This window comes from Furipterus horrens, unplaced genomic scaffold, assembly GCF_987537825.1.
Source record: "Furipterus horrens unplaced genomic scaffold, mFurHor1.1.pri manual_scaffold_5, whole genome shotgun sequence".
NCBI classification, from domain to species: Eukaryota; Metazoa; Chordata; class Mammalia; order Chiroptera; family Furipteridae; genus Furipterus; species Furipterus horrens.
This window is the reverse complement of record NW_028327175.1, coordinates 143,104,597-143,132,188: the sequence shown is the minus strand read 5'-3', so window position 1 is coordinate 143,132,188 and position 27,592 is coordinate 143,104,597. Positions and strand designations below refer to the sequence as shown.

The 27,592-nt window shown below is 34.5% G+C and overlaps 1 protein-coding gene across 1 annotated transcript in view; it reads left to right on the top strand.

Moving 5' to 3' along the window:
- PTEN (phosphatase and tensin homolog) overlaps positions 1-27,592 on the top strand; it is a 78,811-nt gene that overhangs the window by 17,361 nt on the left and 33,858 nt on the right. Inside the window, exons 3-4 of the mRNA XM_090279406.1 lie at positions 2,855-2,939; positions 27,008-27,052. Coding sequence (XP_090135532.1) covers positions 2,855-2,939; positions 27,008-27,052 — 130 coding nt within the window. The remainder of the gene's footprint in view (positions 1-2,854; positions 2,940-27,007; positions 27,053-27,592) is intronic.

The following is a 27,592-nucleotide window of genomic DNA, read 5'->3' as shown; positions in this document are numbered from 1 at the left end:
AGTTATATTGACTTTTCTGGACAGACTTTAGAATTTAAATATAACGTTAATTTTTTTTGGAGGGGCAGTGTTCTGGGATGTGAGAAGGGGTTGTTTAGCACTTGAAGAGAGACTGTCCAAATGATACGTAATAATCAAAACTCAACAACTAATCACTTAAGATCTGTGTTCTATTGTATGTAAATTATACCTCAGTTAAAAGAAAACAAAACAAAACACATTGAATATTCATCTTCCGCAAGATAGAAGATACCATGTATGCATTTTTTTCAACTCTTGTATGTGTAGTTGGGGAAAGAAGGTTCTCCTCCCACCTTTTGTAGTAATATTTTATATATGTTCTTAGGTTAAATAAGAACCTATATCAAATTTGATATAGTAAAGATTTCAGAGAATTAAAATTTTGGTTAGACTTTGATGTTCTTTTAGAAGATTAGGTTATTTAACAAGTCATTGGAAAAAAGCCAGATAGTTATGGAGGACTGTGGTCTAGGGCTGTACCTTTTGTTCAATTGAGAGAGACTATCACTAAGTTCTTGGTATTGTGTATATATTAACTCATTTACTCTTATGACAACCCTATATAATAGGTACTTTTATTGGCCCCATTTTACATAGGAAACTGAGGCACAGAGAATGTAACTTGCCCAAGATTAAGCAGTAAGTGAAGTTGGGGTTCAAGTCCAGGCAGCTTGGCTCTAGAGCATTTTTTTTTTTTTCCTTTTTAATCCTCACCTGAGGATTATTGATTTTAGAGACAGAGAAGCAATGATGAGGAGAAACATTGATCCGTTGCCCCCCCATTCGCACCCCAGTGGGAGATGAAACCTGCAACCTAGGTACATTTTTAAGTGGGTCGACTTTCTTATTGTGACATTAGCTAGTAATAGGTGATAGCTAATATTTGTGATGTTAAAAACGATCATCCTAATAGTTTTCTTTTGGAATCTTTATAGTAGAAGGAACCCTTCAAAAGTTGGGTGAATTTATGTATTTTAAGGTGAAAAGAATTGTTCCTGGCACATAGCAAATGCTATTTATGTCTTAGACACTATTATATTAATTTTGGGGTAAAAATTCAGCTTTTTATATAACTACATACAGAGCTAGCTGATTCCTAGTCATACAGGACAGGACACTATTTTCTCATGATACTTAGTAAATATACTTGGAGATCATTATAAAACAAACATAATTTGAAAAATCTGTTATTAAAACAGTGCAAGTGCATTGTGCCCAAAACAGAAAATATAAAACAAGCAAAAATGAGAAACAAATATATTCCCATCACTTAGAGATTATTACTTTTAGTACCTTAGTTTGTAATCTTTTTATCGGCATATGACTATTTGGAGATTATATATATATATATATTCTTTTACCAGAATAGTGTCACACTCTACATTCTTTTTTGCAGCTTTTTTTATTCATTAATGTGTGTTTATCCATTTCAGTAAATTCTCAACTCATCCAATACCCAGATCATATTAAAATTTATCTAGTTGACTTAAAATGTCCTTAATGGCTGGTTTATCTAAAACAATATCCATAACAGCATTGTACCTGTGAATAGACCCTTTAAGTCTTTTTAGATACTGTATATGTGTAAATATTATTTCTTTTATCCAAAATAAAATAGCATTTTTAAATTAAATATTTCTTTTATCCAAAAGGTAGTATGATGTATGCACTATTGTGCATATCTTTTTTCTTAAAATCAGTACATAGGAATCTTATGAATAGAACATAGATTATACAACAACCCTTTCTGAAATTATCAAAAGCTTGCAGTAATTTAATAATTATTTTTGGATTGAAATTAATAGTGAAAGCTCAATAACGTAAATGCAGCAGAAAGCAAAGAAGAAAGATCTAGGAAAGGGCACTGGGTTTGGTGAATTTTGAATTGTATTTTGGAAAATTAATGTGTCCAAAGATAGGTGCAGAACTTTAGAGATGATTTTGAAGCGAGGCTTTAGACTGATTAGCTTGGTTTGTCTGAAAAATTCCAGTCAGAAAATCCTGAGATTAGAGAGGATTGATGGAGTCCAAGAAGAAATGAGAGCTGGTATGATGGGCATAATGCATAGAAATATAGAGTGTTGGTCATTTTTTATAGTTAGTTGGATATAAATTGTCCTAAGTGTAGAAGCTTGTTTTTATGCCTACTATAGTGTGTAACAAGGAAATAGAATGGTCATGCTGAATGTTGATTACCTTGTTAGGAAACAAGAATAAGCTTATACCCCAGTGCAGTATTATCAAGTCATGAGTACTAAGGATGAGTAGAGTTCTTAATGATTGTCTCAATGTAGTAATCATGTGGAATAGGAAATTGAAGTCTAAGTGTCTTGTTCAAATTATACAGCTGGTTAGAGGCATAGCCAGCTCTTGAAATCTGACATCCTAATTTTTAGTGTATCTACTTTTCTCTATTCTGTGATGCCTTTTATAATCAGGAAAATTAGAAGTTGTGAAGCTTTTTTAAATTTGGTTTTTGGTTTTCATCCCAGGATACTTAGTATTTGTGATTTATCAAGTCTGAGGTTTTCATTTTTTGTGTATACCTAAATACTGTAAATATGGAAGCAACCTTTTACCTTTGGTGCACTTAGTAGAGGTATTTGAAAATTATTTTGCCAAGTAATCATTTTGAGGATTAAAAAAAAAAATTAATGTACTTGTCTGTATTTCTTAATTATACATGATGGTTTATAAATAAATTTGATGATTTTTATTAGTGTAGCTCTAGTAGGGAAAGCTTTTTAAAAATAACCAGTTAATGTTTTAAAATGTGTATATGTGGTTTGTATTGTTTTATATTTCAGATATTTTCTTTAACTTAAGTACTCAGATATTTATCCAAACATTATTGCTATGGGTTTTCCAGCAGAAAGACTTGAAGGTGTATACAGGAACAATATTGATGATGTAGTAAGGTAAGAACTCTTAATTTTCTCTTTTGAATATTGATATATTAATGCTGTACTTTCATTTAGAAAAGATTTCTAACCCACCGGAAAAGATGTACTTTGTCATATAAACTTGATTTTTGTTATGTCGATGCTCTACAACTGCCTTTTTTTTTTTCCCCTTAATGTACATAATGGTCCTCAGTGGGATACAACTCATTCATTTGATAAGAATGAACTTTTTACATAATTAGGTGTATGTGATGTGCTTTCATGGACTCTATACAAAGTGCCCCTCAGTAGGTTAATGCCTGGATTTTGTTACACTATGGTTTTTATTTTTTATTGTTTTTTAATTTCACAACTGGGGTTTAGTCATAACATTCTTGATTGCATTTATTCACTTAATTGTATTTATCCTAAGGTATAGATAGTTGATATTATGTATTTTTACATAGAGCAGTTTAGAATAGATCATAAGTATATCAAATACCTAACAAAGTATTTGGTATAAGAGATCTAGAAAGGAATTTCTGGGCATACCAAAACCTAACTTTGTGCATTTTATAATTTTGTATAATTATTTTAGTAGTATTATCATTCAGCTCAGAACAAGGCCAATTTGAATATTTTTTATATATTTATGGCCTAACAATACCTGATGTATTTTAGAAGAAGGAATTTGTGTTTGCTGTGTAAATAGTCTTATATATATTCTTATTTCAGAGCAGCAATATATATACATGGTTAAATTAGCTGTTAAATATCATTAGGAACTTTAATGGCTTTTAAAAATTTAAATTTTGGATTTTTTCTTGTTTCAATTTAAATATTTGGCAGTTATGAAAATTAAATATTTTAATGAGTGGTAAAGCATTTTAAAGCATTTTGCAATGTAGAATTCTTTTTGTAATAAGTTATCTAACTATATAAGCCTACATATACCCTTATATGAGCTAGCCATAAGTTGTTAATTTTCAGCAATTTGCTTTGAACCAAAGTACATTTACATTTTTGCAGCACTGAATTGTGTCCAGTTGGGTTTTTGTAGCATTCATGTTGTATTCAGAATTCAATTTCAGTTTCTACAAAAACTACGAAAGAACCCCAAACTGCTTCTTTGTGGTTTCAGTTACAATTATAGGTAGTACACATGAGGCTGTCAGAAGTACTATTTAAGAAATTGAAAACAGGGAAATGAATTTGCCCTTGTCATAGGGAGGACACAGTGGAAGGATGCTTAACATTGAAGATCCATGGAAGTAACAGTTTGATAATATTAACAGAAAATGCAATGGGTGATAGAAAAAAGAATGAGCGAAGTAAGCTTTGAACGGAAGGATGGCCAATCTGGGAAATGAGCAGTACAGTCACCAGGCATGTATTCTTCTCTGTGGTGCAGGAGTGTTTATTAGGCCTCTTTATGGCCGAGATGAACGATCTCAGAAACTGGTCTCCTTCACATTATTATAATTCTGTATTTAACTAAGATAAGTGCTCATACTGAGAAAGAGTAAGGATGAGTTTCATGATCACTGTAAGGATATTTACATGTTAAATTAATCTGGTGTGCTAGTTTTTTTCATTCTTCTCTTCCGAATGTGTATTAATCTCTTATGACCGGGAGTTAGTCGCTGAGGCTAAATGATCATCTTTTAGGTTACTGATGAAGTCCAGTTTCTGGAGCTATACATTTGATTATCAGACCTCAAATTGTAATAACTTCACTAAGAAAACACTGTGCTGCGAATATTTTTATCATCTTCTGGCTTCATAACCACCACTTTTATGCTTCTGAATCGATTCACACACTTAGTTTGTAATCAGTAACCAAAGTTGAAGTTTAGTCTATGTGCTTTAATGTATCTGCTTTATTTTATCTAGCTTTTAAGTTTTCCAAATCTGTTATTCCTAAAAAAAGTTTTATGTGTATGGTGTGTTCTGTAGCCAATGGTTGCTTTAGCTGACTGATCTTGTCACCCTATAGTAGTGGTAATGGTAATATATAAAAACAAATTACAGCTGAATATAATAGCTTTGCTTGTTTTTGTTTGTCTTTTTTTTTAATTTGGGGGATAAATGGTCAGTAGGGCTTTGTTGGATTCAGTTGCTTACCCCACTCCCCACCTTTTTTTTTTTTTTTTTTAACGAGAGAAAGACTGAACAGAGACTGGGAAGGAAGATGTAGTTTTTCCTGAGCGTTAAAATGAAAATAAATATAATTTCTAAGTAATTTGTCTGTTGGAATTAACCTTGATATTCTTGATTAGTTCACACTATATTGGAGACAGTAGTTATAATCTAGTGGTTTCTTTTTGTTCCAAAGATGATAATATTTCAGTGAAAAATGTCTTTATTTTCTTATTACCCTTTCTGTTAATGAAACTATTTTGAGTTGCATTGTCCTAACCCTTTGTGTTGGGATGTCTAGGAATATTATCTTTTCTCAAAATCCATATTTTTTCATATTATTTTCCCCCAAACTAGAAATATTACGCAGAGTTCAGACTTTGTTGTTGTTATATATCAGTGCCTTGAGTAAAAGAAACTCCAGTTGTGAATACCTTCATGCTTAAATTATCCAGTAAAATTTAACTGTTTTGGGATATGACATGTTATAGCAATGTGAATTTTATACTTAAGGTAAAGTACATTTGTGACAAAATTTAACTTCCCTTTATTAGGTTACCTCTTTGGATCAATAATAAATGTAAAAAATAAACAGAAAGGGAGAGGAGGGAAAAAGTGAACCAAAGTGAATTTTTTTTCCTATCTTAATTGCAAATGTTTTGTTAATAAGCAATCAAAACAGACAGGGCAGAACAAGGACAGCTCATAGAAGGGAAGTTGAAGAGCTAACTCTTCCCCGATTGTTTTTCTTCTTTTCCTCCTGTTACCACCTTTTCTCCCCCTACTTTCTTGCCACTAAACTCTTGCTCTGACTAGCTAGCTGGTAGTATGGAACAATGTTTTATTCAGATAATTGATTAATCTTTGATATGTATTTTAGTCTTATCCCTCATAATTTTAAGTTATCTGATTTATATGTTATCTGGCATAAATCTATCTAAGCAGTCTTTAACAAATTGATACTTCATGTGTTTAACACACATAGCCTGAGAATTGTTCTGTCCGTAATGAATCAGGGAAATGTTGGTTTAATAGAGGTGAACTGGCTTTCTTACTGCTGGTATGCACTGGAAGTCTCCCAAGATGGAAATTCTAATATGCTGCTTTCCTTTTTTTCCCCCTTTCTCTTTCCCTTCCATCCTCTCCCCTTGTCTCTTTTCTCTTGTGTATTAAATAGTATGTTTCTAAACAGTGTTTTATGGAGCACAATTGGGAAATGTTGAAAATGAAAGAAGTTGCATATAACAATATTTTCCCCTAGTCTATATTAGTGGGAAATAATTTACTTCCTCTTTTATTGGGAAGATTTCAGATGTGGGAAGATTTCCATATTTATTGTAAGGAAATTCTTAGAGTCCAGTCTTCTGATATGATGATTTTTTTAAAAAGACATCTATTATCTTGTATACTATCACTTTTTACCCATATATAAGCAGCTGAGTTACAGATTCAAGAGTCCATCTTTTTTCCTGTTTCATGAATTTTTTTTAATGCAGAAATTTTCCACATTTTTTTCTTAATTATATGTTGATCTTTCAGTCAACCATTAGATTAATTGTATGTTGATTTTCAGTAAAAAAAATGTTTCTTATCCCAACATTATCATTATTGGCTATTGAGTTAAAAAGAATTGAGAGATTATTTAGACAACTTAATGTTTAGGGGTTGTATATAGAATTTTTTCAAAATAATTTTGAGGCAAGCATCAATTCTGTTCTCCATTTCCAACGACTTTTGACCTCCACCCTCATACTGCCTCTGTTTCCTGCTTTTTTTCCCTTTATTGAGGTGAAAATCACATAATACAAATTAATCATTTAAAAAAAAATGTTTTTTTCCCCCCAAATGCCACAGTTGGCAAGTAGTGAGTGAGGTTGAGGGTTGAGTCCAGGTCTGTCAGATTCCAAAGCTCATTTCCATAATAACCATATAATCCTATATATCAGAGGACAGAAACTGGAAACTATTAGGCTAATCTAGCCTGTTGTTGTCCTTTGTTTGCCCTGACACAGTGTTGGTCCACACAGTGTGGGAAATCGTCAGGGAAGGTTTTTACTGGTATTATACCAGAAAACTTTATGATTTGAGTCTCAAGATCAAAAAGACCTACATAATGCAGAGCATAATAAGTGAAAATAGGCCAATACCAAGTAAATTATTATGAAATTTCTCTAAGAACACCAGAAATAATTATAATGTTTTGAAGTTTTGAAGATCAATTAGGAAAAATTAGGAATATAAATGACATCTAAATTCTTGGTAGTACAATTAAAGATAGAAGATGGAGAGAATGCGCTTCAGAAGTTGTATGTTCAGTCTAGAAGCCTGTACCTATCAAAACTCTCAATTAAATGCAAAAGTAGGAAAACAGGATACTTGGACTGAAAATATATATCCATGCAACATTTCTTAGGAGACTACTAGAAGATGTGCCCCGGAAAAACAAAGGAATAAACCATAAAAGAAAAGGGCTTCATTCAGTAAAGAGAAGATACAACTCAAGTGAAAAAGAAGTCCCAGGATGACAACTGGGCTACAAGCTGAAGAGCAGTAGGACAGAGGGGGTCAAAAAACAAAAATAAAAACTGATAGATAGATGTCGAAATATTTGGGGAAAAGATGTAGTAGGGTCTTAGAAAAATAGGTGAATTAGAAACAGGAAGCAATTATTATCTGTTGATGGATTTAACCCTGTCTTGTGATATTAACAGTTAAGGGGGATTAAAAGATGTGAAACAGAAGTATGTGTGTACACTGCTAGTTTCGTAAGCCTCCTCTACCATGGCAGAAAATATGTAGATAATTAATAAACCTACAAGGAGCTGTATTATAGAACATTATATAGAAATGAATTAATTGCCACAAAAAAGAATCTGAGTAGTTGAGTGCAGTTGCTTTTAGGAGAGAAGCAGAAATATGGTTTGAGGATGAATAGAGCTGGTGATGAGTATTTTTTTTATTGTGATAATATATATATAACATAAAATTGACCATTTTAACCATTTTTGACACGTCACTGCATTAAGCACATTTATATTGTTCAGCCATCACCACTATCCCATCTATAAAACTTTTTTATCATCTCATACTGAAATATTGTATTCATTAAACAGTAAGTTCCCTTCCCCTTAGTCCTAACCCCTGGTAACCACTGTTCTGTTTTCTGTCACTATGTATTTGACTGCTTTAGGTACCATATGTAGGTGGGATCATACAATATTTGTCTTTTTGTGACTTGACTTATTTCCCTTAGCATATAATGTCTTAAAGGTTTATTCATGTTGTGGTATGTGTCAGAATTTCCTTTCACTTGATGTATATACCACATTCTGTTTATTTATCTGTCAACGAACACTTGGATTGCTTCCACTTTGGACTGTTGTAAATAATGCCGGTTTGAACGTAGGTGTAACAGTATCTATTGAAGTCCCTGCTTTCATTTTCTTCCGGTTGACCTGCAGCAGTGGAATTGCTGGATCAAATGATAATTCTGTTTAAGTTTTTGAGAAACTACCATATTGTTTTCTGTAGTGGCCACACCATTTTACACCCCTACCAGCAATACACGAGTGTTAACAGTTTCTCCACATTTTCATCAATGCTTGTTATTTTCAGAGCTTATTTTTAAAAAAAAATAGCCTTCCTAAGGAGTATGAAGTGGCACCTCCTGGTAGTTTTGATTTTTATTTCCCTAATGATAAGTGACGTCGCACATCTTTTTGTGTGCTTATTGACCATTTGTGTATCTTTGAGGAAATATCTATTGAAGTCCCTTGCCTGTTTATGAATTGGATGGTTTGTTCTTTTGTTGTTGAATTTTAGGAGTATTTTATATATTTTGGATATAAATCCTTTATCAGATATGTGATTTGCAAACATTTTCTCCCTTTCTATGGGTTGCCCTTTTACTTTATTATAGTGTCCTTTGATGCACAAAAGTTTTAAATTTGATGCAGTCCAATTTATCTGTTTTCTTACTGCCTGTGCCTTTGCTGTCATGTCCATTGCTAAATCCAGTGTCATGAAGCTTTTCTCTTAATTTTCCTTTTAAGAGTTTTATAGTTTTAGGCCTCTCATTAGGTCTTTAATGAGTTAAATTTTGTATATGGTATAAGATAAGGGTCCAACTTAATGCTTTGTATGTGGATATCCACTTTTCCCAGCATCATTAATGACTGTTCTTTTCCCATGGAATGGTTTTAGCACATTGGTGATAAAATTATTTGACCATATATAAAAGGGTGTATTTCTGGGCTCTATTCTGTTCCATTAGTAATATGTCTATCTCTATGCCAGTTCCCACTTTGTAGCTGTGTAGCATATTTTGAAATCAGGAATTGTGAGTCCTACAACTTTGTCCTTCTATTTTAAGATTTTTTGGCCATTCAGGGTCCTTTGAGAGGCCATATGAATTTTAAGGTGGAATTTTTATTTCTGCAAAAATGTTTTTGGGATCTTGATTGCATTAATCTGTAGATTGTGTTGAATGGTATTGAAATCTTAACAGTAGCAAGTCATCCAGCTCATGAACCTGGAATGTCTCCTATTTATTTAGGTCTTTAATTTTTTTCCCAGCAATGTTTTATAGTTTTCTATGTACAAGTATTTCACCTCCTTGATTAAATTAATTCCTAGATACTTCATTTTTTGTTTACTCTTCTAAATGTAGTTTTCTTAATTTTTTTTTATCTTTGTTAGTGTGTAGAAAAGCAACTGATTTTGCATGTTAATATTGTATGCTGCTACTTTGCTGAATTTGTTATTCTAACACATTTGTGTGTGTGTGTAATCTTTGGGGTTTTCTACATATAAGATCAGGTCATCTGCAAATGATAATTTTACTTTTTCCTTTACAATCTGAATGTCTTTTTCCATGCCTATGTGCTCTGTCTTGATTGTTTAGTACTTTGTAGAAGTGAAAATAAGTCTCCTGTCTCGTTATCGACATCAGAGGAAAAACTTTGTCTTTTACCATTGCATATCATATTAGCTGTGAAGTCCTTTTTTATTATTAAAAAATAGATGATTTTAAAAGCCATTTTGCAATCACAACTATATTGAGCAGAAGGTACAGAGATTTCCCATATACCCCCGCAGCCACACATGCATAGCCTCCATCATTATCAATGTCCTCCACCTAAGTGGTATATTAGTTAAAATTGATGAACCTACATTGACATATTATTATTGTTCAGAGTCCATTGTTTATATCAGGTTTCACTCTTGTTGTCATACATTCTGTGGGTTTTGGACAAATTTATAATCACATGTATCCACCATTATAGTATCATACATGGTAGTTTCACTGCCCTGAAAGTGCTCTATGCTTTGCCTTCATCTCTCCCGCTAGCCTCTAGTAACTATTGATGCTTTTCCTGCCTCCATAATTTTGACTTTTTAAAGAATGTCATATAGGTGGAATCATCCAGTGTACTGTGTAAAAAAAGTCTGCTCCTATACAATATGGGAATATGTAAAAAACCCACAGTTTGTAAAATGTTACAGCCACTTTAGTAGACAGTTGGTGGTTTCTTACTTCATACACTCAAGAAATTGCATTTCTTTGGCTACTTATGCAAAGGAGTCGAAAACTTATGTTCAAATAAAAGCCTGTACCTGGACATTATGCTTCTTAAGTGTCAGTCCCCCAAAAGGAGTGGGAAAAAGATTAAGAAAAAAAAATGGGCTGTGGATTTAAAATCCCCTGGAAGCTGTTTCAGTCCGTGGGGATTGCTATAGTGATAGTCTCCTTCTGTGTTTGCACATCTTTAATCAGAAGCAGAAATCAAGGATAGGAACACAGATCCCTGGTATTTGGGGGACAAGGTCCCATAAGCTGGTGCAAGCTGCTTTAGGAATATGGCATGGCTGCCTGCCGGGTGGAGGAGACAGGTGGAAGAGGATGTTCAGGTGGGGAGCTGCTACCATACTAAGATTTGAAATTGACTGAAATGAACCGATTTACTGTCCAAGCCTTCCCCTGGAAGCTACAAGTTTTGAAATAGTCTCCAGAGTTCTAAAATAGTTAATCAGATGGGTTATGCCAGTACAATTTTTGTCTATGTGGGAAGATGGATTCCTGGTGCTTCTTGCTCTGCCATTTTCCTTTGACTAATTTCTTATTACAAAATGTTTATATTTTTTGTAATATATATGTTTATACATCACTTTGACAGTAGGCAGTGTCTTTAAAACTATTTAATAAAAATTCTTTGAGGAAAGGAAAGACTAAAAAAATGAAGTCAGTGTTTATTCTCACAACTGTCTTTAATGAATTAAGATTTTACCACATTGAATTTATTTTAAGTAAGGTATGCTTGCATTAGAAGGATTTGTATTCTTGATTTTCCACGTTTTGTGGGTATTAACCTCTCAATTCTTGTCTAAGTTTTTGTCTACTTTCCAAATATCTACAGCTAATTTTCCCATTTCCCTTTGGAAATGCTGTTTTCTTGCCTTTTTCCGCCTTTCTATTGTATCAAACTTATGAGGCAGTGAGCCAGTTGTGGGCATGAAATCCTTGGGAGGAGAGAGGAGGAAGTGGGAGGGGCAGCCATGGTGAATGTTTCCCTAAGCAATGTTCAAGTTCTTTGAGAGAACTTGCCCTCCTTCCTTTTTAAAAATGCTGTGGTATTTTCTTTTAAATAGATTGTTTTTTCTAATGCTAGTCTCACTGTTGCCCAAAGTGCTAGATAAGAAATTGTAAAGTTCAAATGTTAAAGGGAGCACACAAGAAAGGATGATTTCATCAACCCTCACTTAAAAAAAACTAACAAACAAGCCTGTAGGAAAATACTGTGAAAGAAAGAAGTCAGTGTTCTCGGTTGCACATGACTGAAAGTAATTCTAAATCAGAAAATAATTTTTTGAAAAATATTAGGTAGCTCATAGCTCATAATTAGCAAACCAGACTTTGAAGATTGCAGAAGCTAAAGGAAGCAAGACATAGTCAAGAGGTTACAGTAAGAGTATTCTCTGCTGAGGACATTGTTGCTTGGACAATTGCTGTCCCACGTACTGCTGCGATGACTGGATACTGGTGATTGCTAGTGTTTCAGCTTCCCTGGAGATCTCTCTGAATAATATCTGACTCCTCTGTACCTCATTCTCACTACCTAAAATTCAGTGTCCAGAGCAGGAAGACCTGATCTAGGCCTGCATACTTGAGAGAAAGATGGGGGAGTACTTGCTTCTCATCTCTTGAAATCCTCATTAAATTAGGTTTGTTTTGAATGCTTAGCAGCCCAAAGATGATGGTATCTCTTATAGATTTCTCGTACTTTACTCCTCCTATCCTGAGATCCTCTTCCCAAAGATGTCTAGTTAAAAGTTTCATATATTCTTTAAAAAATTGTTTTTATCTTATACCCACTATTTAAGAAAAACAAATGGAACGAACATATTGTGTACTCTTCTACATCTTGCTTTTTTCTCATTTAACATATTTAGGAAAGGAGATGTAATTGATTCTCTTATTGGCTCTTTTTTATTCCATTTTATGATATATTATAATAAACAGTCCCCTCTTTATATATACATATGTATGTATATATTTATATTTGGGTTGTTTCTAGTTTATGGCTAAAAACAGTGGTTTAATAAACAATTTCATATGTGTATCTTGGTGACCTTTTGCAAATTTATCTTTAAGGTAAATGCTTAGTAGTGGAGTTGGTGGGACCAGTGGATCTGTGGTTTAAACTTTACCTTCAAAAATGTTATCATTTTATATTCTCACCAACGTGTAACAGAGTACTGTTCCCCTCTCACAACCTTGGCAAACTGAATACTATCAGACCTAAACTTTGCAGTTTGTTGTACTTTTAATTTTTTTATTGCATTTCTTTAATTGAGGGGTAAGCAACTTTGTGATGTTTATTGGCCTTACCTTTTTTTTTTTCCTTTGGTTTGTAGGTGTGTACTGACCCTGTCTTTAACTCATTTTTTTTTCTTTTTTCTTTAATGATTTTTATGAACTCTGAAAAATAAGAAAATTAGTGGTACTCTTTCTTCAAACAATTTTATAATGCCTTGCCTCTCTTGCCACTTTTATGAGATTCAGATGAAGCAATGATAGTTTGGTGGATTATCTGTGTTTTGAGCAGTTGATTGCTTATTGTTTGCTTTACAAATATGTATAATGGAATAGCAAAGATTTTTCTGTTGATAGATGTTTGTTAAATATTTTTAAGAAATAATGTTGCTTAAGTAGCAAATTAGAAAATGCTTTTAATCTAGAGAAATGTTGTGCACTCACCACTCTTGAGTTACTGAACAACATTCTCTAGGACTGCGAAGATGGAAGTGAAAGGGAATTTAGGAGTTCCTGCTTTTTTTCTGCCTCTTGCATTATATAGCTGTCCAACTTGTGGAATTCTGCTTTATGGTTAGTGTTCCTTTTGTTATAAACATTTACCCATTCCATGCCCTTTCTTTTGTATTTATAATGTATATATGATTATTCCCCCCATCCCCTGGTTGTTATATATACCTTTTAAAAGCTGAACTTTAAGGGTAAGTTCTCTTTTTAGATAATTTTTGTTTTTCATGTTTTGTGGATCATTTGTAATTGTTTGTATAGAATTTTAGTTATAGTATTTTCTTTTTGATTTTGGAGTTATGAATTCATAGCCTGTTATTCAAATGAACCTTTTGAAATCCGTTTTACTGATCTGTATCATATCTAACTACTCCAGTATTTCCTCCCTGTTCTGATGTGAACTCTAAAATTATATGAGCACTTTCTCCGTTTCCTGGCATTTCCACTCAAACTTGTTCTTTATTCAGAGTTAGCAGTAAGTCTAGAGTTGTAGTTCACTTCTTTATTAATCTACTGACAAAAGGAAACTAATCAAGCATATCAAGAATTTAGAAAACTGCGTATAGTAAAATCATTTTTTTCAGTAGTTATTTCGATAGTTGTGAAGACCCTAGTTCTTACTGTATCTTTGTTTCAGTTTTATGCTCTTTTCCAGGAATATGCTACTACCTTATTAAGAAGCATATGCATTGTCTTCCAATGGACTTTTTCATATATATGTATCTTTTAGACTTGTGCTATTCGATACAGTAGCCTCTGGCCACTTGTAGATTTTTATGTTTACATTTAAATTAATTATAATAAATACATTTACTGATTTTTATCTGCATTAGGTCACATTCAAGTGCTCAGTAGCTCCATGTGGTAGTGGCTGTTGTGTTGGATGGCACAGATATACACCATTTTCATAATTGTGGAAAGTTCCATTGGACAGTGGCATTCAAGGCAGTACTGCTTTTGCTTTTCACCCTAAAAAGTTGTAATTTCCAAAAATGATGTGCTCCTTCTGCTATCTCTGGTATTAATCAAAAGAAATTTGAGTTTTTTGAGGTGGGTTGCATTTTATAAATTTGATAGTTATTATCAAATTGTTCTTAAATAAACTTTATTGCATTTTAACTTATATGCAGTAAAAATGTACCCAGTTCAAGTGTATAGTTCAGTGAGTTTTGACATATATGTGTACTCCATGTAAACATCACCATTACCAAGATTTAGAAGATTTCTGTTATGGTAAAAAGTTTCCTCTTGCCTCTTTTTTATCAGGCACCAATCCTAGTTCCAGGCAATATCTAAATCTTTCTCTCACTATAGATAAGTTTTACCTGTACTAGAATTTCATATAAATTCAGTCATATAGTGTGTACTCTTTTCTCTCTGGCTTCTTTCTCTTAGCATAATATTTTTGTAGTTCATCTCTGATGGACATTTTGGCTGTTTTCAATTTGGATATATTCTGGACAAAGCTGTTATGAGTATGCATGTACAAGACTTTTGTGGACATAAATTTTCATTTCTGTAGGCTAAATACCTATGAATAGAATTGCTGGATCATATGATATAGATTAATGGGACAGAACAGAGATTCCAGAAAATCTCATATATGCATTTTTTGATGAAGGTGCTAAGATAAATGCACTGAGGAAGGGACACTCTTACTAACACATTATGCTGATACAAGTGGATGTCAGTATGAAAAATTAAATGAACCTTTACTTATACTTCTCATAATAAACAAAAACTAACTTAAAATGGATACTAGGTAGAAACATAAATGTAAAACTATAAAATTTCTAGATGAAAACACAGAAGAAAATCTAATGACCTTTGATTTAGTCAAAAATTTCTTAGTACATAGAAGATTAAGCACATAAAAAAGATTGACAGATTGGACCTCATCAACATTTAAAACTTTTTTTCTTTGAAAATTGCCATTAATAAAAATAAAAAGGTTATTCACAATGCATCTGACAAAGGACTTGAATTCTATACAGTATAAAGATGCTCTTAGAGATTCATGGGGACAATCTCATAAAGAAAAGAGCATAACATGAACAGAAGTGATTCAAACGAAGATATCTAAATGATCAACAAAGCATATGAAAATATATTCAGAATAAATCATCAAAGAAATTAAAATTAAGACACAATGAGCTTCCGTTTTCATATTTACTGGGATGGCTAAAGGTCTAGTGGATTGGCAAGGATGTAGATCAATAGGATCTCTCACCCATGTTGGTAAAAGTGCAAAATGTTTACACTTCTTTGGAGAAATGTTTGGCAGTTTCTTATTCATATTTTGAATAACCTGCGTTTTTTTCAGTAGTTATAGGTCGCTTCCTTTATTATTTATTTTTTTTCCCTCTAGTTTTATACTTCTTTAAAGAGAGTAGATTTTCTTTAGTACTGGGGATTATTATCTTTGAGTAGAATTTAATATACAACTCTTAGTTTTGCTTTTCTCTTTAACTCAGGGTAATGTAGGAGAGAAGCAGTACTGTGCAGGCAAGAGTTAAAAGTACCTTTTTCAACAAGATACTTACTTTCCTTGTATTGGATATATAATTAATTTTAATTCTGACAACCTGAAGATAATTAAGAGAAAATAGTTAAGATCTAGAATATTTGGAGCTTGTCTGTATTAATGGGATTAAGGCAAAGATTATTTGAGTTTTGAAATGAGAAGTAATTCAATTTTGTGTTATGGTAGTAGCAGTAGCAACTATAGGTATATTAGGGTTCTAAGAGCAAACGTTGATTTAACATGAATACAGCAGAGGAAATAAATATGGTTACCAAACAGTGAGTTAGCTATAGAAAAAGGTAGCAGATAAGTAATTATTTTGCTTTTTTATTTTCCAGATGCTAATGTTCCTTTTTTAAACCTGTTTTTGGATTAGTGGGAGCTGTCCAAAGTTCTTAGGCTGTTTTCTGAGTTGGATTCCTTAAACGAGGGTTTGCTCCTGGGTTTCTCTCTAGCAGCTAGGAGTGTTTGTTGTTAAGATTGTGGTTGTCAGTACTTAGAGTTTTGTAACCACTCTGTCTACAGTAGTGCTTGTCACGTAGCAGGTGCTCAATAAATATTTGTTAGATGAATTTTTATCAATGTTCCATGTACTTGAAAATTATATAATGCTCTAATTATATAAACTTTAGTATCAATATATACTGCTGACAAAGATGTACCAATTGACCTTTAAGAAACAGAATGACTCTTGGGCCTTACAGAAACAGTTGAATTTAATCCAGTGAAATATGTCTAGTTTTTCAGTGGAAAGAAGGATTGATGAGCTATTACTGAAACATAGGAAAAGCACAGCCAAGAGAAAGGAAGCCTTAGCCCGTGAACTTCAGATATTTTTGGCAAGAGCATTCCTGTGGTGGAGATGGAAACTTCAGAATGTCTTAGTCTGTTAAAAATTGCTTCATTTAACTAACTACTCTTATTTGAGTCCACATTTTTAATTAGTAGCATTCTGATTTCACTTTTCAAAGGTGAAAGGCTTGTGATAAGATACTGAACTGGTCCTAAAGATATGAATAATTTAGTTCTTGTGGCAGTTGGGTTTTTTAATTAATATATTTCCATTATGGTCATCAGATGCTAATAAATCGGTTGTATGGCATGAGTTTGAATTTGTCCCTGATAAAAAGTGCCCCTTAGTATGCTGACAGGATTAGATCTGAGAGGTGGAAGATCAGATTCTGAACAACCACAGTAACTTCACCAAAGTAATAACTGAATTTCTGAGGCCTTTTCAGAGTCAGTATAAAGCTTATCTTGCAGCCCAGACTTCTTTTCCTCTACTGGTGTGAGTTCAGTAGTGTGGTATTAAATAGAAAGCTAGCATTTGATTTATGTAATCTTCTTCCGAGTTGAATATTGCATAGTATATTAATGTGCTTGGAGTGTGCTCCAACTTGTATAGCAAGTAATGTAAACATATGTACTATATTTCATAAAGAAATATTATAAAGGTCAATTTTGAAGTTGCTCCATAATAATTGACTTTCTTAATTGGAGTGCTTAGTACATTTATATTTTAATTACTGATATATTTTGTTTACATCTCCCATCTTTCTGTTTATGTTTAGTTTTCTTATATTTATCCATTCGCTCTCATTCTCTCATTTCTCTTTTCCTTTCCTCTTTGGAGTTAATAGAATGTTTTTAGGTATTCCATTTTAATTTTTCTATTGAATTTTTCCGTACCTCTTTGTATGTGTGTGTATGTATTTTAGAAGATACATATATACATATACATATACATCCATATTCAGTCAGTGAAACAGGAATTCAGACGCAGCGTGGTGGAGATGGCTTGTCTGTGCTCCACAATGGCTGGAGCTTTAGTTGGGAAGACTCAGTGACTGGAGATAGCGAGTTGGGGGCTGAACCATCTAAAGGCATTTTCATTGGCATGTCTGGTAAATGCTAGCTGTTGTCTGCGTTTTCATTGAGGCCGTTGGCCACAACCCCTGTACTTGGTCTTTCCATGTGGCCCCTCCATGTAATCTAGTTTAGGATTTCTAATAGCCTGACAACTTGGTGCCAAGGGTGAAGATCCTGAGTCCGAGGTGGAAAGTGCATGGCATCTTTATGAAATAGCCTTAAAAATCACTGAATATCACTTCTGCCATACTCTCTTGGTTAAGGCAATCACAAAGGTGTGCCTAAGTTCAAGGGGAAGGAACCGTAGACTCTACCACTTGATGGGGAATGTTAAAGTTACGTTTGTTGTATGAACATGTAGGATGGGAGATGCAGTCACTTGGAAAATAGATCTGCCAGATCTTCTGGGGTCTCCAGTCTTTTGTTAAGACCATGCAATAGGTTTTTCTTTTCATATGTTGTATTTTTGAGGCCTAGAATTTCTGTTTCCTGTAGTTTCTACATCATTTCACCCACTTCCTGTATGCGACTGGCGCCCCTCTAGCTGTTGCCCTGGTGATGGTTCCCAGAGTGGGTGGGTTTGCATACTTATAGGATTGTGTGGGCCCTCTACATGGACTCTCCTGAGAGATGGGCAGTTTTTCTGCTGCCCAACCCGTACTGGTTTTCACAGCCAGAAGCTGTGAAGCTTTATTTTATTGGTGCTGGAACTGTGAATTGGGTGGTCTAGCCTGGGGATGGGTTGTTTCCCAGATATCCCTCCCAGTTTTTATACACCACACATGAACACAGGACCACACGTTCGGCCCACTGGCCATAGCCACTGCCTTGCCACTGTCACTGCCACACCATCCTCTCCACTCTAGCTCCCTGTCTCTGCCCCTCCTACACATCCGGATGAACACTTCCCCTTTAAATCTTTGGTTGTAAGACTTCAGTACAGTTAGAGTTTCTGGAAGTTCTGATTGTTTTCTTTCTTTTGAGGTAGTTGTAATCCTATGGTTGTCCGAGGAGGTGAATTGTGTCCACCTACGCCTCCATCTTGGCTAGAAGCCAGAAAAAAATTTTGAGTGTAACATATGCTCATGTTTTAACAACACAATTGTGGAAGGTGTTGAATGTGAATAGTGAAAACCTTCATTTCTGTCTCTGAAAACTCATGATAACCAGTATGATCACTGTAGTATGTATCTTATCCTCTAGACTCCAGTATAATATGTATGCATGGCTGCCACGCATGGGTAGTGTTCCCTGGAGCTGGGCAGTTATATGTGTACATCCCTATTAATATAGTGTTGGTTTAGGTATTTGGATTTAAAACTTAAAATTACCAGAGTTGGAATGAATTAAAAATGAACTGTTTATCTTCCCAAATACCTCTTTTTCTGCTCACATTTCCATTGTAGGCTTTCTGAGAGAACATCATATACAATGTTGCAGATCATTTGTTGCTTATTCATTTTCTAACAAAAGAAACCCATGGAGGAAGGTATGGCAGGGTGTAAGTAGTGAGTTTTTTCTAAATTTTATAATCACTATTCTTAAAATTTATATTTTGGTTATTCCAGTTACCTTAACATTTCTCTAAATTTCCAACCACATTGAAATACAAACCGAGAAAAGACTAAAAATATAAAGCTTCTTGAAGAAATCATAGGGAATATTTTTATGAATTCTAGGAGTAGGGAAATATTTCTCAGACAGGATACAAAGTTCTAAACAAAAGAAAAATTTAATACAATGGATTTTTTAAAAATTTAAAATTGTTGATAATTAAAACATTATTAAGAAAATGAAAAGATAAATTGTAGATGGGAGCAAATATTTACATACTATCATCCAACAATTCTACTCTTAGCTATTATTTGATTAAGGGAGATGAAAGCATATGTCCTCCAAAAGACTTGCACAAGAATATTTACATACTTTATTCATAGTAACCCCAAACTATAAACAGCTCATATAGCTATCAAAGGAGAATGGATAAACAAATGGTGTTATATTCATCTAATGCAATAATCCCAACAAAAAGAACGAACTATTGTTACATGTAATAAGAGCAAGAATGTGAAAAAACATTATAGAGAAGCCAGTTACAAAAGAATACATATTATATGATTACATTTATATGAAATTCAAGACTAGATTAATCTATGGTAATATTGGTAGCTGCCTGGGAGCTTAGGGTAGTTTGAGTGGAAATGGTCATGAAGGCATTTTTCTGGGGTGCTGTAAGTGTGTGTTATCTTGATTGGGGTGGTTGTTAACAAAACTAATAGAGTTGTACACTTAGGATATGTGTATTTTATTGTATGTAAATTTTACCTTAGTTTAAAGAAAAATCCAAAGATACAATTTGAAAAATGTACAGGAATGTAGAAGATAAAGGGCGTAAAAGGGTGTGTAACAAACTACTTTTACTATAGTGTATTTACAGTTCGGTATAAGTCTTCATAACACAATCTAACATCAGTGCTTCCTAGGTTGGTTGAAGTAGTGGGTTAAAAACAAAGAAGCATAACTTCCGGTCAAGGTGAAGGAGTAGGTAAATGCTGTGCTCGCCTCCTCCCATGACCCCATCAAAATTACAACTAAACTGTACAACAACCATCATTGAGGACCTCCTGAAGACTAGTCGAACAAAAATTCTATCACTAAGGATATACAGTAGAAGCCACATTGGACCGGTAGGAGGAGCGGAGATGTGGACTGGAGAAGTGCGGTGGTTAAGAAACGGGAGGAATGTCTCATCTATGGATGTACTCCCTGAGGAGTTAGGAGCCCTAGCCCCACACCGGGCTTCTCAGCCCAGGGTTCCAGTGCCAGGAAGAGAAGTTTCTGTAACTTCTGCCTGTGAAAACCAGAGGTGATTGTTGCTGAGTGAGATGGAGGCCTGCTGAAGTCCCGTGCATTGCTCTTAAAGGGCCAGAGCCCAGATTTACTCTGCCAGACTCACTCGCTCTGTACTCCAGTGCTGGGGCAGCACCCAGGGACATACAATGACCAACTGAGTTGTCTTCAGCATCCAGGCCAGGGCTGGAGGGACAGCTTTTTTCCAGACAGAAGTGCTGGTAGGCACTGTTCCTTTGTTGAGCCTGTCTTCCATCCTGCCTTTAGGTGCTGGAGGCACCTAGTCTGAGTCTCCATTAACCTTGCTAACAACCTCGCCTCACACTGGTGATTTCCTGGAACCCTGCCCCACCCAACTTTCAGGCCCACCCAAGCCACTTCTAGTGGCTTTTCTATAAAAATGGCCTGTCTCAGCTCGTGCTGGGGATTTCCCTAAAATCTCTCAAGAGGTTCACAAACCACAGACAAAAGCAGTGGCTGGCCTCTGCATGCCCAATTGTCTTTCTAAGCAGCCCCAAACCTTGCAACCAGTGGCAGCCGGCTTTCGTTCACAGCTTAGGCTCTCCCAGGCACCTCCAAACTCAGTGTAAGTGGCAACCATCTGCAGATTACCTTGTAGCCCATCCCAGGTGGCCCTAGACCAGGCACAGAAGGCAGCTGACTTTGGCCTACACCAGAGGCTTTCCCAAGAGGCCCCAGAACCAACATGTATCGGTCAGCTTCAAACCACACCAGAGTACCACCCAAACATATGCACGGAAGATACACCGAAAGGGCAGACTTGGCAGGTACTAGAGCACCACTAAAGCAAACCTGCTTCATGGGGTCAGCGCCTCACAACAGCTCCTCTGATGTAATCACAGCCAGTCCTCACAGCCAGTCAGGTTCAGGGCCAGTCCCTCCCATTGCAGTGCCAACAGCAGTCAAGGCTCAACTACAGTAGGAAGGCACACCCAACCGACACAAGGGACACACCTGAAGCACTCAGCTTAGGTGACAAGGGAGATTTCATCACTAGGGCCCCCACAGGATTCTTACTGCATAAAGTCACTCTACCAAGACCAGGAGATGTAGTAGCTCAACCTAATACATATAAACACAGGGAAGCACCCAAAATGAGACAAAGAAAGATCCCAAACGAAAGAACAGAACAAAACTCCAGAAAAAGAACCAAACTGTGGTGATTGCAGTAGGGCAGGGGGACATAAGGGGAATAAATGTTAATGGGGGGGAAAAACTGTATTATCATAAATAAAAAGAAATAAAAAATAAAAACAAAGAGGTTTCCAAAAAGAAAAAGAAAAGAAAAAGAAAACAAAATGGAGATAATCTATCAGATGCAGAGTTAAAAACACTGGTTATAAGGATGCTTAATTAACTTAGGGGAAGAGTAGAACTCTGTGAGAACATTAACAAAGATATAGTAAACATAAAAATGAAGATAGAAAACATAAAAAGCCAGCCAGAAATGAATAATATAACTTAAATGAAGAATACATTAGAGGGAGACAACAATAGAACAGATGAAGTGGAGGATTGAATTAGCAAATTAGAAGACAAGGTAGCAGAAAACACCCAATCAGAAGAGCATAAGGAAAACATTTTAAAAATTCAGGATAATTTAAGGGATCTCTGGGACACCATTAAATGTACCAACCATCATATCATAGGGGAACCAGAAGGAGAAGAGAGAGAGAGCAAGGAATTGAAAGCCTGTTTGAAAAAAATAATGACAGAAAATTTCCCTTCCTTGGTGAAATGAAATAGACATACAAGCCCAGGAAGGGCAGAGAGTCCCAAACAAGATGAATCCAAAGAGGCCCACACCAAGACACATCATTATTAAAATGGCAGAGGTTAAAGACACAGAATCTTAAAAGCAAGAAGAGAAAGTTACCTACAGGGGAGTTCCCATCAGACTCTTGGCTGCTTTGTCAACAGAAACTTTGCAGTACAAAAAGAATTGAAATGAAATATTCAAAGTGGTGAAAAACAGGGTCCTATAGCCAAGATTACTCTACCCAGTAAGGCTATCATTTAGAATCAAAGGACAGATAAAGAGCTTCCCAGACAAAGAGGTAAACTAAAGGAGTTTATCACCACCAAACCAGTATTAGGAGACATGTTTAAGGTCTTCCTTAAGAAGAAGAAGAAGAAGAAAAATAAGATAAACAACGTGAATAAACCTGGCTGCTGTGGCTCAGTTGGTTCGAGCATTGTCCTGTGAACTGAAGGGTTGTGGGTTTGATTCCCAGCTGGGGTACATGCCTAGGTTGCAGATTTGGTCCCCAGTTGGGTTGCGACCAAGAGACAATTGATGTTTCTCTTTTCTCTACCTTTTCCCTCCCTTCTCTTCTCTCTAAAATCATTAAGTATGTCCTTGGGTAAGGATTTAAAAGGATGAATAATAAAATGGCAATAACTATGTACCTAGCAGTAGTTACTTTAAATGAAACAAAATTGCTTTAATTAAAAAGACATAGGGTGGCCGAATGGATAAGGAAACAAGACCCATACACATGCTGTCTACAAGAGACCCACTTCAGAGCAAAATACACACAGACTGAAAGTCAAAGGGGTGGAAAAAGATATCTCATGCAAATGGGAACAAGAAAAAGCTTGGGTAGTAGTATTTACATCAGACAAAATAGACTTTAAAACAAAGGCTGTAATGAGACAAAGAAACACCCAACAATTCCACTTCTGGGTATTTATCTGAAGAAACCCAAAACATTAATTCAAAAAGACATTCATTTTTATGTTCACTGCAGCATTTTTTGCAGTAGCCAAGACAGGGAAACAACCTAAGTGTTCATCAATAGACAAATGAATAAAGTGGTATATATATGCAATGGAATATTACTGAACCATTAAAAAAGGATGAAATCTTGCTATTTTCGACAACATGGAAGAACCCAGAGGGCATCATGCTAAGTGAAATAAGTCAGACAGAGAAAGACAAAAACTATATGATTTTACTTATATGTGGAATCTAGAAAACGAATGAATGAACAAAACAAACTAATAGATATGAAGAACATTTTGATGGTTACCAGGTGAGAGGGGAGCTTGGGGAGATGGGTGAAAAGGGGAAAGTGATTAAGATGTGTAAATTGCCCTGGGTGGGTAACTGAGTTGGCTAGAGTGTTGTCCCGTTGTGCCAAGGTCATGGGTTCCATCTCTGGTCAAAGCACATACTATAATCAACCAATGAATACATCGATAAATGGAACAACAAATTTCTCTTTCTCCTTTTCTCTCTCTCTCAAATCAATAAGTTTAAAAAAAAAAAGGGAACAAAAGTTGTGCAAATTGCTAGTTATAAAAATAGTCTAGGGGATGTATAGTATAGTATAGGGAATATAGACAATAATGCTGTAGTAACTACATATGGTGTCAGATATGCATTAGATTTATTTGGGTGAAATGCCTAATCACTATGTTGTAAACCTGAAATTAATATAATACTGTATCCTAACTATAATTGAAAATAAAGACATTATTTTAAAAAATAAAGAATCACAAAAAGTGACACATACCTTAAATAGTTATCTTAAAAAGAGTTGTACACATGAAATACTAGAACCAAATAGTTCTACAGGGTTTACTAACAACTACCACCACAACAAAGAATGTGGTTACTTTTCTGTGTTTCTTTCTACCCTTTGACAATCGTTCTTACAATTTTATTTTTATGCTATTCATCTTTTTGGCAGTCTGCTGAGGCTTATGGACTCCTTAAAGTGACTTTAAGTCCATAAAATAAAATTCATATTATTACAAATATACTTATTAGTTTTGATGATAGTTATGAAAATATTTTAAAACCAATTATCTGATAAAATGATGTAATTATTAACACATTAAGTGATTCACTCTGGGGTTATACCCTTCTTTTGTTCCCCTATGTTCATAGCAGAGTTATTTACAATAGCCAAGTGCTGGAAATAGCCTAAGTGCCTATCAGTAAATGAGTGAATCAAAAAACTGTGGTACATTTACACAATGGAATACTATGCAGCAGAAAGAAAGAAGGAACTCCTATCTTTCATGACAGCGTGGATGGAGCTGGAGAATATTATGCTAAGTGAGATATTTGAAAGACAAATATCATATGATCTCGCTTATAAGAGTAATCTAATGAACAAAACAAACTCAGACAGGAAAATTGAAGCAAGGAACAGATTGATAAGGATCAGAGGGTTGTGGGGAAGGGGATAGGAGTAGGAAGAAGGGGAAGGGACTAGTTAAGGAACATGTATGAATGACGCATGGACAACAGGGTGGGGATTGACTGGGAGAAGTGGGAGGTGAGCTGGGCAGAGGAGAGCAAAGAGGGAAAATTGGGACAACTGTAATAGAACAACAATAAAATATTTAAATAAAAATGAAAAAATATTGGCATGTCTAATGACTTAAGTTTGAGGCGTTGGTTATAAATATTTTGATATCTGCAACAACTAGTATGACATGAAAATATTTCAATTCCTGACAAAGTTACAAGTACTGCTTTTATTACTACTGTGTAGCATAATTGTTCACATCCAGATTTATGGATCCTTTTTATTCCCCTACCCCAACAACACAAATATTTTCAGACTTTCTCTCTATTCTCCCTCCTTCCAGTAATTATACTGTAATTTGTTTTATCAGTATTGGGTTTTTTAATGTGGATATGACTAAATATCAATCACAGTTAAGTGATGTAGTATATTATGACCAATTTTTCCTGCATATTTTGTTTTCCCTGAAATTACAGTTCATTTTCCTTCCTCCCTCTTTTTTAAACTTTAATTTCTATGTTCTTAACTTTAATTCATCCTGAACTTGCCCCCATTTGTATAAATCTCACAGCACGTTTGAGCACATTTGATATTATACCGATTTTATTTTCCCTAGGAGTCTTCTGGTCTGCCATAATTGGATTAATTCTTCTTGAGGCCTGCTTTAATGCTGTCTGCTTGCGATGTTCCTTCACTGTCATTCTTTTTTCTTATGAGTTTGACTCCCAGGTCCTGGAACTTGTCATCTTCTTTCATGGTTTTCCACACCTGTTTTGCTGGAATACATCTTCTAGTAACTCCCTGAGAGAGAATATATGGGAAGCAAAATTATTTGAGACTTCGCTTACTTAAAAATGCCTTTTTAATATATTCATTCTTGGTTTATAGTCTCTCTTGGTAGGGAATAATTTTCTCTCAGAGTCAAAAAGTTTTACCTTATTTTTTTCTAGCTGCCAGTGTTGTCATTAAAAAGGGTGATGTCATTATGATTGCAGATTCTTTTAATGAAATCTGTTTCCTTTTAGGCAGCATCTAGGGTCTTATGTTTACCTCTACAATATTCAGAAATTTCACTGAGATAGGTATGCCTTTATTTGGGCCTATTTTCATCATTTTTTTGCTGGATACTCTCTGTGTCCTTCAGTTGGAAACTCCTGTCCTTAACTTTTGGCTATTTTTCTTGAATTTTCTTGTGTTTTCTTTTCTCTGGAACTCCTACTTATATGTTGAACCTCCTGGACTTTAAATCTTACCTTAGGTTTTCTATTTGGCTTTTTATTCCCTTTATTCTGATACTTTCCCAGCCTTATAATTTTCTAATTCCTCATAGGATTAAACAAATTTATATACATAAAGTACTTCATTAACATAGTGTCTGGCATATAGTAAGTATATCTTATGTTGGGTATAATTGTGTCATTAGTTTCTTAATTAAATGGTTAGAGGCAGGGGTCTTTGGTCCTGATTTTTTTTTTTTTTTTTACTTTTACTAGCTCTATGACCTTGGGCAAGTCCTGTAATTTCTTGAATAGCTACTTATCTCATCTGTAAAATGTGAATAAGCTCTATCTTTTTTGTTTGTGAGCATCAAGTGAGAAAAAATATATAAGAAGAAGCTTGATAGACTTTGTACAGAGTTAATAGTTACTACTTACATCTTTCAAATATCAAAAGTTTTTAGTTGGAAAGAAAATGATGGCTTTTAGGATTATTTTTAATATTATTTGATTGCATATGACTGTTTCTCCCAAATCTATGAGCTAGGTAATGTAAGTTAAATGCTAATGCTTCCTTTTGAAGAAATTGTTTCTTAATACTCAACCCCACTATGTTAGGCTGAAGAGAGAAGATTATGAAAATAATCTATGAAAAGCTCTTAATTTTACTTCAGATTGTATAAATCTGTGTAATGTAATAATTATTTAAGAATGACCTGATTACTAGTTTTAACCCATGGAAGGAATATTTATTGGAGTTTTTATTTATTTTTCTAAAATGGTATTTGAGATTAGGAAAAACAGAATTCGTCTTTGGGTTTTTCTGAATAGTATTAATGTAATTTCAAATGTTAGCTCATTTTTGTTAATGGTGGCTTTTTGTTTGTTTGTTTTGTTTTAAGGTTTTTGGATTCAAAGCATAAAAACCATTACAAGATATACAATCTGTAAGTATGTTTTCTTATTTGTATGCTTCTAAATACTTCTAAAATAACTGTTAAGTGAAAGTTGTTTCCTTGTTAGAATGAGGTCGAGTTAAAGATATATTTGAACAGAGCTGTATTCCTAAAACTAAGTTCAAGAAGTCTGATTGAGAGCATTGTTAGGTCATTTAGAAAGTGTAGTGATGAGGTAAAACAATATTGGCACAGATTATGTTACTTGATCTGCTTTATATGACTTGGCATCTAGCCCATCTTTGAGCCCATGACCATGTGGTAACTTGAAGTGTAAAATACAGCAGAACCTCTGTTCAAGCATTAATGACATCTTCCATGGAGGTATGCTCCACAGTGAATATAATTTTGTTTATTCTGTATCTCTAGGTCAATTGGTTGACGCAGCTCTTAGGGTATTCTCTAACTGCATATAAAAAAAAATTACCTAAAATCATTAGATTGGGTCGTTTCCTTTGTTTGGAGCTGTAAGGATTGCCCAATTGATAGAGCTAGCTGACCTTACCTGTAACCTTTTTTTAATCTTAATTT